At 46.6% G+C, this 14,602-nt stretch overlaps 1 protein-coding gene across 1 annotated transcript in view; it reads right to left on the reverse strand.

Moving 5' to 3' along the window:
* Window positions 1–14,602, reverse strand: part of dtnbp1a (dystrobrevin binding protein 1a) — a 56,385-nt gene that overhangs the window by 25,012 nt on the left and 16,771 nt on the right. Inside the window, exon 7 of the mRNA XM_042316936.1 lies at window positions 7,948–7,970. Within this exon, the coding sequence (XP_042172870.1) occupies window positions 7,948–7,970 (23 nt within the window). The remainder of the gene's footprint in view (window positions 1–7,947; window positions 7,971–14,602) is intronic.

Consider the following 14,602-nt stretch of genomic DNA (forward strand, 5'->3'; position numbering starts at 1 on the left):
CAGCCATGAAGTGGTAGGCCACAGTGCCTTCCGACATGCCACATTTGGTTGTGTTACAGCCTGAATTCAAAACGGATTAAATATATATTTTTCCCCCTCACCCATCTATACACAATACCCCATAATGACAAACTGAAAACATGTTGAGAAATTTTTGCAAATTTATTGAAAATTAAAAATACAAATATCTCATTCACACCTCTTTGCCACGACACTCCAAATTGAGCTCAGCTGCATCCAATTTCCTTTGATCATCCTAGGACCACTGCCTTAGACAGCTATTTATAACGTCCAGGTTCAGAAATGCCCAGAAAATTGCAAGAAATTTGCTTTAAAACTGCTAAATGTTCTCTCCACCAACAAGAGGCGTGTGAACAATGTGTCTTGGCCAGTGGTTGTGCCCATTGAAATAGATGTTCCTTGGGGAACGCGACACAAAGGTTTCTTCCTAGGTTCTGGCCTTTCTAGGGAGTTTTTCCTAGCCACCGTGCTTCTACATATTGCTTGCTGTTTGGGGTTTTAGGCTGGGTTTCTGTACAGCACTTTGAGATATCAGCTGATGTACGAAGGGCTTTATAATTACATTTCATTTAATCCTCTGTGAAAATGTTTGGGAACCACTGAGCTACTGTACAATCTGCATATCATAATGCTATGCAAATGATCAGGTAATTAACCTTATCCTCGGCATTTGCTATATAAAGATACATTAAATGTACGGTGCTCTTCCAAGTTGAGTTAAAATGGTCTTTTTGCTGAAGAGAAGCTCTTAAGAGATATTGATTGAGATTGATCTCTATAGAGACTACTGTGGAGGAGGGATTGACACACCTACTGCATTAGAAATTCAAAGCACCTAGCTAGATGAGTTTCTATAAAAGAACCACGAAAACTTCCATGTCTTTAGTTAAGATCCCTGACAGCGGAATAGATTCTGTGACTGAGCTTAGAACAGTCTCTCCCGTCCGTTCCGTCTGCGGTCAAGACGCGGTCACGCCCGTTCCGTCTGCGGTCAAGACGCGGTCACGCCCGTTCCGTCTGCGGTCAAGACGCGGTCACGCCCGTTCCGTCTGCGGTCAAGACGCGGTCACGCCCGTTCCGTCTGCGGTCAAGACGCGGTCACGCCCGTTCCGTCTGCGGTCAAGACGCGGTCACGCCCGTTCCGTCTGCGGTCAAGACACGGTCACGCCCGTTCCGTCTGCGGTCAAGACACGGTCACGCCCGTTCCGTCTGCGGTCAAGACACGGTCACGCCAGTTCCGTCTGTGGTTAAGACACAAGCCTTTAGTTTAATCTCACATTAGCTCAGCAGCTCTCTCTCTCTTTCTACTAGAAAGGCTCTGCTCCTGCAGTACTGAACAAGACTACACTGCTTCAAGGTAGCATCCCAAATGGCACCCTATTGACCAGGGCCCAGGCCAAAAATAGTGCACTATATAGGGTATTGGGTGCTATTTGGGATACAAACACTGCTTAAATTCTGACTAAACAAATCTAAAAGTGTAGGGAACAGACATATAAAATATACATCTCTGAAAAGAGATGCAATTTATGTCTCAGCTTGCTTATGTCTCAGCTCGCTGAAGGGGACAAACGACTATCTAATTCCTTTCTTTCTTTAACTCCTTATTGTGACATTATCTCTGTGGTATATCTAATGTGATAGATCACTCCGACTAAAATAGCAAGGTGGTGGGGAGTTCTAAGCAGTTCCCATCCTGGCTACAACAGGAAATTAATGTCATGCATAATGAGGCGAGGAGAATTTCAAGGAAATGTACCCCCTGAAGCTAAAATCTTGTGTCTTACTGCTATTCTGGCCCATTCAGTTTAATTTATATGTTTTAATACAAAATAAAAGCCACGTATGAATATTAACTATACAAAAAGAATATGTATTCTACCACGTAACATTTCCAGATGAGAATATCCATGGACAATAACATTTCACAGAGAACAGCCTACCTGTTTAAAAGACCACAACAGACACACTCATTGATCCCCTTCCATTATTCATATCCTGAGAACGCAACTCTGCATAGCAACATCCAAATCGCTATTTTCTTTTTTAGTACCACACACACTAGTAAAGTGGTTATTGAATGGCTCATGAATGATTCATTATAGACACTGGACAGGACTAAGCTTCTAGCGTCAAACTCTTTTCTGGACACATCACTGTCAGGCAGACCTTTACAGTCAGGTTGATCCATCTCTCCTCCCCTCCTCCTCCCCTCCTACATCATCTCTCCTCCACTCCTCTTCCCCTCCCACATCATCTCTACTCCCCTCCTCCTCCCCTCCCACATCATCTCTCCTCCTCCCCTCCCACATCATCTCTCCTCCCCTCCTCCTCCCCTCCTACATCATCTCTCCTCCCCTCCTCCCCCCTCCCACATCATCTCTCCTCCCCTCCTCCTCCCCCTCCCACATCATCTCTCCTCCTCCTCCTCCTCCCCCTCCTACATCATCACTCCTCCCCTCCTCTTCCCCTCCCACATCATCTCTCCTCCTCCCCTCCTACATCATCACTCCTCCCCTCCTCTTCCCCTCCCACATCATCTCTCCTCCTCCTCCCCTCCTACATCATCACTCCTCTCCCCTCCTCTTCCCCTCCCACATCATCTCTCCTCCCCTCCTCCTCCCTCCCCTCATCCCGTCCCCACATCATCTCTCCTCCTCCCCTCCCACATCTCTCCTCCCCTCCTCCTCCCCTCCTACATCATCTCTCCTCCCCTCCTCCTCCCCTCCCACATCATCTCTCCTCCCCTCCTCCTCCCCTCCTACATCATCTCTCCTCCCCTCCTCCTCCCCTCCCACATCATCTCTCCTCCCCTCCTCCTCCCCTCCCACATCATCTCTCCTCCCCCTCCTCCCCTCCCCATCATCTCTCCTCCCCTCCCCATCATCTCTCCTCCTCCCCTCCTACATCATCTCTCCTCCTCCCCTCCTACATCATCTCCTACATCCTCCTCCTCCCTCTCCTCCTCCCCTCCTACATCATCTCTCCTCCCCTCCATCATCTCTCTCCCCTCCTCCTCCCCTCCTACATCATCTCTCCTCCCCCCCCTCCCCTCCTACATCATCTCTCCTCCTCCCCTCCTACATCATCTCTCCTCCTCCCCTCCTACACCATCCTCCTCCTCCCCTCCTACATCATCTCTCCTCCTCCCCTCCTACATCATCATCTCCTCCTCCCCTCCTACATCATCTCTCCTCCTCCCCTCCTACATCATCTCTCCTCCTCCCCTCCTACATCATCTCTCCTCCCCTCCTCCTCATCTCCTCCTCCTCCCCTCCTACATCATCTCTCCTCCTCCTCCTCCATCATCTCTCCTCCTCCCCTCCCATCATCCTCCTCCTCCTCCCTCATCTCATCTCTCCTCCCCTCCTCCATCATCTCTCCTCCTCCCCTCCTCCATCATCTCCTCCTCCCCACCCCTCCTCCTCCCCTCCTACATCATCTCCTCCTCCCCTCCTCGTCCCCTCCCACATCATCTCTCCTCCCCTCCTACATCATCTCTCCTCCCCTCCTCCTCCCCTCCCCATCATCTCTCCTCCCCTCCCTCCATCATCTCTCCTCCCCCCTCCATCCTCCTCCCTCTCCCCATCATCTCTCCTCCCCCCTCCTCCCCCTCCCCTCCCACATCATCTCTCCTCCCCCTCCTCCTCCCCTCCCACATCATCTCTCCTCCCCTCCCTCCCCTCCCACATCATCTCTCCTCCCCTCCTCCTCCCCCCCCTCCCACATCATCCCTCCTCCCCCTCCTCCTCCCCTCCCACATCATCCCTCCTCCCCCCCTCCTCCCACATCATCTCTCCTCCCCTCCCTGACTCTCACTGTGTCTGCGTCCCAAATGACACTCTATTCCCTATTTAGTGCACGACCAGGACCTCTGGTCAAAAGCAGTGCACTATATAGAGAACAGGGTGTCCTTTGGGATTCAGCCTGGGAGCCAGTAAACTGCCTCCAACAAGGGAATCTCATCATGTTCGCTTCGATAATGTCACAACTAGCTATTCTGTGAGAATACTGTGTATATAGCTGTGAAACATATTTTATTCCCTGGGGGGGTTCACGTTAAGAGGTCATTAAACTAATGAGCGTGCACATCAAATACGTTGAGATGTTGAGCAAAACCACAGTCGTGATGATGTTCTCTTTCAGGCCTGTCTGCCAGACGTCGTCTCAGTACAGGAAGATTCTGTCACACACACACGCCTGTCACACACACACACACACACACACACACACACACACACACACACCACACACACACACACACACACACACACACACACCTGTCACACACACACACACACACACACAAACACATAGAAATAGTGAGTTCTGTCACATTGATCTGCATCCCATTCAGCACACAGTGACAGAGGCCCTTTAGTGGAGATCCATCACGCCTATGACCCGGTATAAAGTAAAGATGAGGTGATTCATTGGACACACGTTGTAATGTCACACTGTTCATTCTATTGGAGGTGACAATGTTATAACACACTGTTCATTCGTTGTGACATGTTATAATGTCACACTGTTCATTCTATTGGAGATGACGTAATGTTATAACACACACACACGCCTGTTCATTCATTGGACACACGTTGTAATGTAGCACTGTTCATTCTACACACGCCTGTAACAGCACTGTTCATTCTACACACACGCCTGTCACACTGTTCATTCAACGTTGTAATTTCACTATTGGACACCTGTTGTAACACACGCACTGTTCATTCACACACGTTGTAACACACTGTTCCTGTAACGTTATAACACTGTTCATTCTATTGGAGGTGACACACGCACTGTTCATTCTACACGTTATAATGTAGCACTGTTCATTCTATTGGACAACGTTATAATGTCACACACACTGTTCATTCACACACACATAACACACGCCTGTCATTCACACACACACATTCTACATGTTATAATGTAGCACTGTTCATTCTACGCCTGTTATAATGTAGCACTGTTATAACACACTGTTCATTCTACACACATGTTATAACGCACTGTTCACACACACACATGTTATAATGTAGCACACCTATTGTGACACATGTTATAATGTAGCACTGTTCATTCTACACGCCTGTCACATGTTATAATGTAGCACTGTTCATTCTATTGGAGGTGACACACACACATAATGTAGCACTGTTCATTCACAGGTGACACACGTTGTACACACGCACTGTTCATTCTACACACACACATAATGTAGCACTGTTCATTCTATTGGACACGCCTGTTGTAACACAGCACTGTTCATTCTATTGGACACACACACTGTTGTCACATGTTGTAATGTAGCACTGTTCATTCACCTGTCACACACATAACACACTGTTCATTCACACACACACACACAAAACACTGTTCATTCTATTAGTGAGTTCTGTTCATTCTATTGAATTGATCTGCATCCAGAGGCCCTTTAGTGGAGATCCATCATATTATGACCCGGTATAAAGTAAAGATGAGGTGATTCTATTGGAGGTGACGTAACGTTGTAATGTAGCACTGTTCATTCTATTGGAGGTGACGTAACGTTGTAATGTAGCACTGTTCATTCTATTGGAGGTGACGTAACGTTGTAATGTAGCACTGTTCATTCTATTGGAGGTGACGTAACGTTGTAATGTAGCACTGTTCATTCTATTGGAGGTGACGTAATGTTGTAATGTAGCACTGTTCATTCTATTGGAGGTGACGTAATGTTATAATGTAGCACTGTTCATTCTATTGGAGGTGACGTAACGTTGTAATGTAGCACTGTTCATTCTATTGGAGGTGACGTAACGTTGTAATGTAGCACTGTTCATTCTATTGGAGGTGACGTAACGTTGTAATGTAGCACTGTTCATTCTATTGGAGGTGACGTAACGTTGTAATGTAGCACTGTTCATTCTATTGGAGGTGACGTAACGTTGTAATGTAGCACTGTTCATTCTATTGGAGGTGACGTAACGTTGTAATGTAGCACTGTTCATTCTATTGGAGGTGACGTAACGTTGTAATGTAGCACTGTTCATTCTATTGGAGGTGACGTTGTAATGTCACACTGTTCATTCTATTGGAGGTGACGTAACGTTGTAATGTAGCACTGTTCATTCTATTGGAGGTGACGTAACGTTGTAATGTAGCACTGTTCATTCTATTGGAGGTGACGTAACGTTGTAATGTAGCACTGTTCATTCTATTGGAGGTGACGTAACGTTGTAATGTAGCACTGTTCATTCTATTGGAGGTGACGTAATGTTGTAATGTAGCACTGTTCATTCTATTGGAGGTGACGTAATGTTGTAATGTAGCACTGTTCATTCTATTGGAGGTGACGTAATGTTGTAATGTAGCACTGTTCATTCTATTGGAGGTGACGTAACGTTGTAATGTAGCACTGTTCATTCTATTGGAGGTGACGTAACGTTGTAATGTAGCACTGTTCATTCTATTGGAGGTGACGTAACGTTGTAATGTAGCACTGTTCATTCTATTGGAGGTGACGTAACGTTGTAATGTAGCACTGTTCATTCTATTGGAGGTGACGTAATGTTATAATGTCACACTGTTCATTCTATTGGAGGTGAAGTAATGTTGTAATGTCAGCACTGTTCATTCTATTGGAGGTGACGTAACGTTGTAATGTCACACTGTTCATTCTATTGGAGGTGACGTAACGTTGTAATGTAGCACTGTTCATTCTATTGGAGGTGACGTAACGTTGTAATGTCACACTGTTCATTCTATTGGAGGTGACGTAATGTTGTAATGTAGCACTGTTCATTCTATTGGAGGTGACGTAACGTTGTAATGTAGCACTGTTCATTCTATTGGAGGTGACGTAACGTTGTAATGTAGCACTGTTCATTCTATTGATGACGTAACGTTGTAATGTAGCACTAGGATATGTAATGTAGCACTGTTCATTCTATTGGAGGTGACGTAACGTTGTAATGTAGCACTGTTCATTCTATTGGAGGTGAACGTTGTAATGTCACACTGTTCATTCTATTGGAGGACGTACTGTAGCATGTTGTAATGTACTGACTGTACATAGGCACTGTTCATTCATTCTGTAATGTAGCACTGTTCATTCTATTGGAGGACATCGTGACTGTAATGTAGAATAATCTATTGGAGGACATCACTGACTGTACATTCTGTTTGTTTAGAGGACATCTTACTGTTGTAATGTAGCACTGTTCATTCTATTGGAGGTGTAATGTACATGAAGATCCATACTGTTCAGGACATATTACTGACTGATGAGAATACTGTTCTGTTTAGAGGACATCTTACTGACTGTAATGAGAATACTGTTCTGTTTAGAGGACATCTTACTGAGAATACTGTTCTGTTTAGAGGACATCTTACTGACTGTACAGAATACTGTTCTGTTTAGAGGACATCTTACTGACTGTACATGAGAATACTGTTCTGTTTAGAGGACATCTTACTGACTGTACATGAGAATACTGTTCTGTTTAGAGGACATCTTACTGACTGTACATGAGAATACTGTTCTGTTTAGAGGACATCTTACTGACTGTACATGAGAATACTGTTCTGTTTAGAGGACATCTTACTGACTGTACATGAGAATACTGTTCTGTTTAGAGGACATCTTACTGACTGTACATGAGAATACTGTTCTGTTTAGAGGACATCTTACTGACTGTACAGAATACTGTTCTGTTTAGAGGACATCTTACTGACTGTACAGAATACTGTTCTGTTTAGAGGACATCTTACTGACTGTACAGAATACTGTTCTGTTTAGAGGACATCTTACTGACTGTACAGAATACTGTTCTGTTTAGAGGACATCTTACTGACTGTACATGAGAATAATGTTCTGTTTAGATGGGTTCTGTTTAGATGGGTTCTGTTTAGATGGGTTCTGTTTAGATGGGTTCTTACCTTTGAGAGACTCCAGCTCTTTCCTGTGAAAGAAAATAGGAACAACAGTTAGAAGCAGTCTTTTCACTAGTGTCCCTCACGCTCTGTGGCAGAGTCTTTACAGCCTGTTCCTTTACTATCTATGAAGACAAACTGCAGGACCAGAAATAACAGCAAGACATTTACATTGTAACATGCTTTTCATTTAACAACAACTGCAAAGTGCTGCTACAGTGAGTCCATCATTGAGTCCATAACTACATGATGCTCATTCTAAAGCTTCATTCAGATACAGCAGAGTTCAGCTCCTCTCTCTAGTCTCTACCCCCAGATGAACAATAACCTCCCATCAGCTCCTCTCTCTCTCTAGTCTCTACCCTCAGATGAACAATAACCTCCCATCAGCTCTCTCTCTCTAGTCTCTACCCTCAGATGAACAATAACCTCCCATCAGCTCCTCTCTCTAGTCTCTACCCTCAGATGAACAATAACCTCCCATCAGCTCTCTCTCTCTCTAGTCTACACCCTCAGATGAACAATAACCTCCCATCAGCTCCTCTCTCTCTCTAGTCTCTACCCTCAGATGAACAATAACCTCCCATCAGCTCCTCTCTCTCTCTAGTCTCTACCCTCAGATGAACAATAACCTCCCATCAGCTCTCTCTCTAGTCTCTACCCTCAGATGAACAATAACATCCCATCAGCTCCTCTCTCTCTAGTCTCTCAGATGAACAATAACCTCCCATCAGCTCTCTCTCTCTCTAGTCTCTACCCTCAGATGAACAATAACCTCCCATCAGCTCCTCTCTCTCTAGTCTCTACCCTCAGATGAACAATAACATCCCATCAGCTCTCTCTCTCTAGTCTCTACCCTCAGATGAACAATAACATCCCATCAGCTCCTCTCTCTCTCTCTAGTCTACACCCTCAGATGAACAATAACCTCCCATCAGCTCCTCTCTCTCTCTAGTCTACACCCTCAGATGAACAATAACATCCCATCAGCTCCTCTCTCTCTCTAGTCTCTACCCTCAGATGAACAATAACCTCCCATCAGCTCCTCTCTCTCTAGTCTCTACCCTCAGATGAACAATAACATCCCATCAGCTCCTCTCTCTCTCTAGTCTATACCCTCAGATGAACAATAACATCCCATCAGCTCCTCTCTCTCTCTAGTCTCTACCCTCAGATGAACAATAACCTCCCATCAGCTCCTCTCTCTAGTCTCTACCCTCAGATGAACAATAACATCCCATCAGCTCCTCTCTCTCTCTAGTCTCTACCCTCAGATGAACAATAACCTCCCATCAGCTCCTCTCTCTAGTCTCTACCCTCAGATGAACAATAACCTCCCATCAGCTCCTCTCTCTAGTCTCTACCCCCAGATGAACAATAACCTCCCATCAGCTCCTCTCTCTCTCTAGTCTCTACCCTCAGATGAACAATAACATCCCATCAGCTCCTCTCTCTCTCTAGTCTCTACCCTCAGATGAACAATAACCTCCCATCAGCTCCTCTCTCTCTCTAGTCTATACCCTCAGATGAACAATAACCTCCCATCAGCTCCTCTCTCTCTCTAGTCTCTACCCTCAGATGAACAATAACCTCCCATCAGCTCCTCTCTCTCTCTAGTCTCTACCCTCAGATGAACAATAACCTCCCATCAGCTCCTCTCTCTCTCTCTAGTCTCTACCCCCAGATGAACAATAACCTCCCATCAGCTCCTCTCTCTCTAGTCTCTACCCTCAGATGAACAATAACCTCCCATCAGCTCCTCTCTCTCTCTCTAGTCTACACCCTCAGATGAACAATAACCTCCCATCAGCTCCTCTCTCTAGTCTCTACCCTCAGATGAACAATAACCTCCCATCAGCTCCTCTCTCTAGTCTCTACCCTCAGATGAACAATAACCTCCCATCAGCTCCTCTCTCTAGTCTCTACCCTCAGATGAACAATAACCTCCCATCAGCTCCTCTCTCTCTAGTCTATACCCTCAGATGAACAATAACCTCCCATCTGTGAATCAAGGCCAGAAGTCTTTCAGCTGTCTGGGTTTACACATCACTTAACAGCCAGGGCTATTTAATGGCTGTTTAATGGCAAAGTACAACTAAAAACACAAATCTTTTTTTATTTAACCTTTATTTAAGTACGCAAGTCGGTTAAGAACAAATTCTTATTCATCATGACGGTCTACCCCGGCCAACCCCGGCCAACCCCGGCCCAACCCCAGACGACTATATGCACTATAATGCCAAGGCCTGACATGAATAACAGGCATGTTGTTTTCCTTTGAACAGATGACACTTCCTTTTGTCTCACATAAATCACTGAAAGTGAATCTCCTTCTAGTTGTTATCTCGCTCCTTCTACTCTGCTAGGCATGAGCCTGCAACTCTCCTACAGTACTATGCCGGCAGGCATAGTACTGTAGGTACCCTGGCATAGTACTGTAGGTACCCTGGCATAGTACTGTAGGTACCCTGGCATAGTACTGTAGGTACCCTGGCATAGTACTGTAGGTACCCTGGCATAGTACTGTAGGTACCCTGGCTGGTATAGTACTGTATCCTGGCTGGTATAGTACTGTAGGTACCCTGGTATAGTACTGTAGGTATCCTGGCTGGTATAGTACTGTAGGTACCCTGGCTGGCATAGTACTGTAGGTACCCTGGCATAGTACTGTAGGTACCCTGGCATAGTACTGTAGGTACCCTGGCATAGCACTGTAGGTACCCTGGCTGGCTGGCATAGTACTGTAGGTACCCTGGCATAGTACTGTAGGTACCCTGGCATAGTACTGTAGGTACCCTGGCATAGTACTGTAGGTACCCTGGCATAGTACTGTAGGTACCCTGGCATAGTACTGTAGGTACGCTGGCATAGTACTGTAGGTATCCTGGCTGGTATAGTACTGTAGGTACCCTGGTATAGTACTGTAGGTATCCTGGCTGGTATAGTACTGTAGGTACCCTGGCTGGCATAGTACTGTAGGTACCCTGGTATAGTACTGTAGGTGACCCTGGCATAGTACTGTAGGTACCCTGGCATAGCACTGTAGGTACCCTGGCTGGCTGGCATAGTACTGTAGGTACCCTGGCATAGTACTGTAGGTACCCTGGCATAGTACTGTAGGTACCCTGGTATAGTATTGTAGGTACCCTGGCTGGCATAGTACTGTAGGTACCCTGGCATAGTACTGTAGGTACCCTGGCTGGCACAGTACTGTAGATACCCTGGTATAGTACTGTAGGTACCCTGGCATAGTACTGTAGGTACCCTGGTATAGTACTGTAGGTACCCTGGTATAGTACTGTAGGTACCCTGGCTGGCATAGTACTGTAGGTACCCTGGCTGGCATAGTACTGTAGGTACCCTGGCTGGCATAGTACTGTAGGTACCCTGGCTGGCATAGTACTGTAGGTACCCTGGCTGGCATAGTACTGTAGGTACCCTGGCTATAGTACTGTAGGTACTCTGGCATAGTACTGTAGGTACCCTGGTATAGTACTGTAGGTACCCTGGTATAGTACTGTAGGTACCCTGGCTGGCATGTAGGTACCCTGGCATAGTACTGTAGGTACCCTGGTATAGTACTGTAGGTACCCTGGTATAGTACTGTAGGTACCCTGTCTGGCTGGCATAGTACTGTAGGTACCTTGGTATAGCACTGTAGGTACCCTGGCTGGCTGGCATAGTACTGTAGATACCCTGGTATAGTACTGTAGGTACCCTGGCATAGTACTGTCGGTACCCTGGTATAGTACTGTAGGTACCCTGGTATAGTACTCCTTTAGGTACCCTGGCTGGCATGTAGGTACCCTGGCATAGTACTGTAGGTACCCTGGTATAGTACTGTAGGTATCCTGGCTGGCATAGTACTGTAGATACCCTGGCTGGCTGGCATAGTACTGTAGGTACCCTGGCATAGTACTGTAGGTACCCTGGCTGGCATAGTACTGTAGGTACCCTGGTATAGTACTGTACGTACCCTGGTATAGTACTGTAGGTACCCTGGCTGGCAGGTATAGTACTGTAGGTACCCTGGCTAGCAGGTATAGTACTGTAGGTACCCTGGCTAGCTGGTATAGTACTGTAGGTACCCTGGCTGGCTGGTATAGTACTGTAGGTAACCTGGCTGGTATAGTACTGTAGGTACCCTGGCTGGTATAGTACTGTAGGTACCCTGGCTGGTATAGTACTGTAGGTACCCTGGCTAGCTGGTATAGTACTGTAGGTACCCTGGCTAGCTGGTATAGTACTGTAGGTACCCTGGCTAGCTGGTATAGTACTGTAGGTACCCTGGCTAGCTGGTATAGTACTGTAGGTACCCTGGCTAGCTGGTATAGTACTGTAGGTACCCTGGCTAGCTGGTATAGTACTGTAGGTACCCTGGCTGGCATAGTACTGTAGGTACCCTGGCTGGCAGGCATAGTACTGTAGGTACCCTGGCTGGCTGGTATAATACTGTAGTTTATTTGAATTCCATTTTTTATTTTTGTGAGCTCAATACTCATATCACTGAAAGTGAATCTCCTTCTAGTTGTTATCTCGCTCCTTCTACTCTGCTAGGCATGAGCCTGCAACTCTCCTACAGTACTATGCCGGTAGGTATCCTGGCTGGTATAGTACTGTAGGTACCCTGGCTGGCATAGTACTGTAGGTACCCTGGCATAGTACTGTAGGTACCCTGGCATAGTACTGTAGGTACCCTGGCATAGCACTGTAGGTACCCTGGCTGGCTGGCATAGTACTGTAGGTACCCTGGCATAGTACTGTAGGTACCCTGGCATAGTACTGTAGGTACCCTGGCATAGTACTGTAGGTACCCTGGCATAGTACTGTAGGTACCCTGGCATAGTACTGTAGGTACCCTGGCATAGTACTGTAGGTACCCTGGCATAGTACTGTAGGTACCCTGGCATAGTACTGTAGGTACCCTGGCATAGTACTGTAGGTATCCTGGCTGGTATAGTACTGTAGGTACCCTGGTATAGTACTGTAGGTATCCTGGCTGGTATAGTACTGTAGGTACCCTGGCTGGCATAGTACTGTAGGTACCCTGGTATAGTACTGTAGGTGACCCTGGCATAGTACTGTAGGTACCCTGGCATAGCACTGTAGGTACCCTGGCTGGCTGGCATAGTACTGTAGGTACCCTGGCATAGTACTGTAGGTACCCTGGCATAGTACTGTAGGTACCCTGGTATAGTATTGTAGGTACCCTGGCTGGCATAGTACTGTAGGTACCCTGGCATAGTACTGTAGGTACCCTGGCTGGCACAGTACTGTAGATACCCTGGTATAGTACTGTAGGTACCCTGGCATAGTACTGTAGGTACCCTGGTATAGTACTGTAGGTACCCTGGCATAGTACTGTAGGTACCCTGGCTGGCATAGTACTGTAGGTACCCTGGCTGGCATAGTACTGTAGGTACCCTGGCTGGCATAGTACTGTAGGTACCCTGGCTGGCATAGTACTGTAGGTACCCTGGCTGGCATAGTACTGTAGGTACCCTGGCTGGCATAGTACTGTAGGTACCCTGGTATAGTACTGTAGGTACTCTGGCATAGTACTGTCGGTACCCTGGTATAGTACTGTAGGTACCCTGGCTGGCATGTAGGTACCCTGGCATAGTACTGTAGGTACCCTGGTATAGTACTGTAGGTACTCTGGTATAGTACTGTAGGTACCCTGTCTGGCTGGCATAGTACTGTAGGTACCTTGGTATAGCACTGTAGGTACCCTGGCTGGCTGGCATAGTACTGTAGATACCCTGGTATAGTACTGTAGGTACCCTGGCATAGTACTGTCGGTACCCTGGTATAGTACTGTAGGTACCCTGGCTGGCATGTAGGTACCCTGGCATAGTACTGTAGGTACCCTGGCATAGTACTGTAGGTACCCTGGCATAGTACTGTAGGTACCCTGGTATAGTACTGTAGGTATCCTGGCTGGTATAGTACTGTAGATACCCTGGCTGGCTGGCATAGTACTGTAGGTACCCTGGCATAGTACTGTATGTACCCTGGCTGGCATAGTACTGTAGGTACCCTGGTATAGTACTGTAGGTACCCTGGTATAGTACTGTAGGTATCCTGGCTGGCAGGTATAGTACTGTAGGTACCCTGGCTAGCTGGTATAGTACTGTAGGTATCCTGGCTAGCAGGTATAGTACTGTAGGTACCCTGGCTGGCTGGTATAGTACTGTAGGTACCCTGGCTGGTATAGTACTGTAGGTACCCTGGCTGGTATAGTACTGTAGGTACCCTGGCTGGTATAGTACTGTAGGTACCCTGGCTAGCTGGTATAGTACTGTAGGTACCCTGGCTAGCTGGTATAGTACTGTAGGTACCCTGGCTAGCTGGTATAGTACTGTAGGTACCCTGGCTAGCTGGTATAGTACTGTAGGTACCCTGGCTAGCTGGTATAGTACTGTAGGTACCCTGGCTGGTATAGTACTGTAGGTACCCTGGCTGGCAGGCATAGTACTGTAGGTACCCTGGCTGGCTGGTATAATACTGTAGTTTATTTGAATTCCATTTTTTATTTTTGTGAGCTCAATACTCATATCACTGAAAGTGAATCTCCTTCTAGTTGTTATCTCGCTCCTTCTACTCTGCTAGGCATGAGCCTGCAACTCTCCTACAGTACTATGCCGGTAGGTATCCTGGC

This window comes from Oncorhynchus tshawytscha, unplaced genomic scaffold (assembly GCF_018296145.1).
Source record: "Oncorhynchus tshawytscha isolate Ot180627B unplaced genomic scaffold, Otsh_v2.0 Un_contig_7283_pilon_pilon, whole genome shotgun sequence".
NCBI classification, from domain to species: domain Eukaryota; kingdom Metazoa; phylum Chordata; class Actinopteri; order Salmoniformes; family Salmonidae; genus Oncorhynchus; species Oncorhynchus tshawytscha.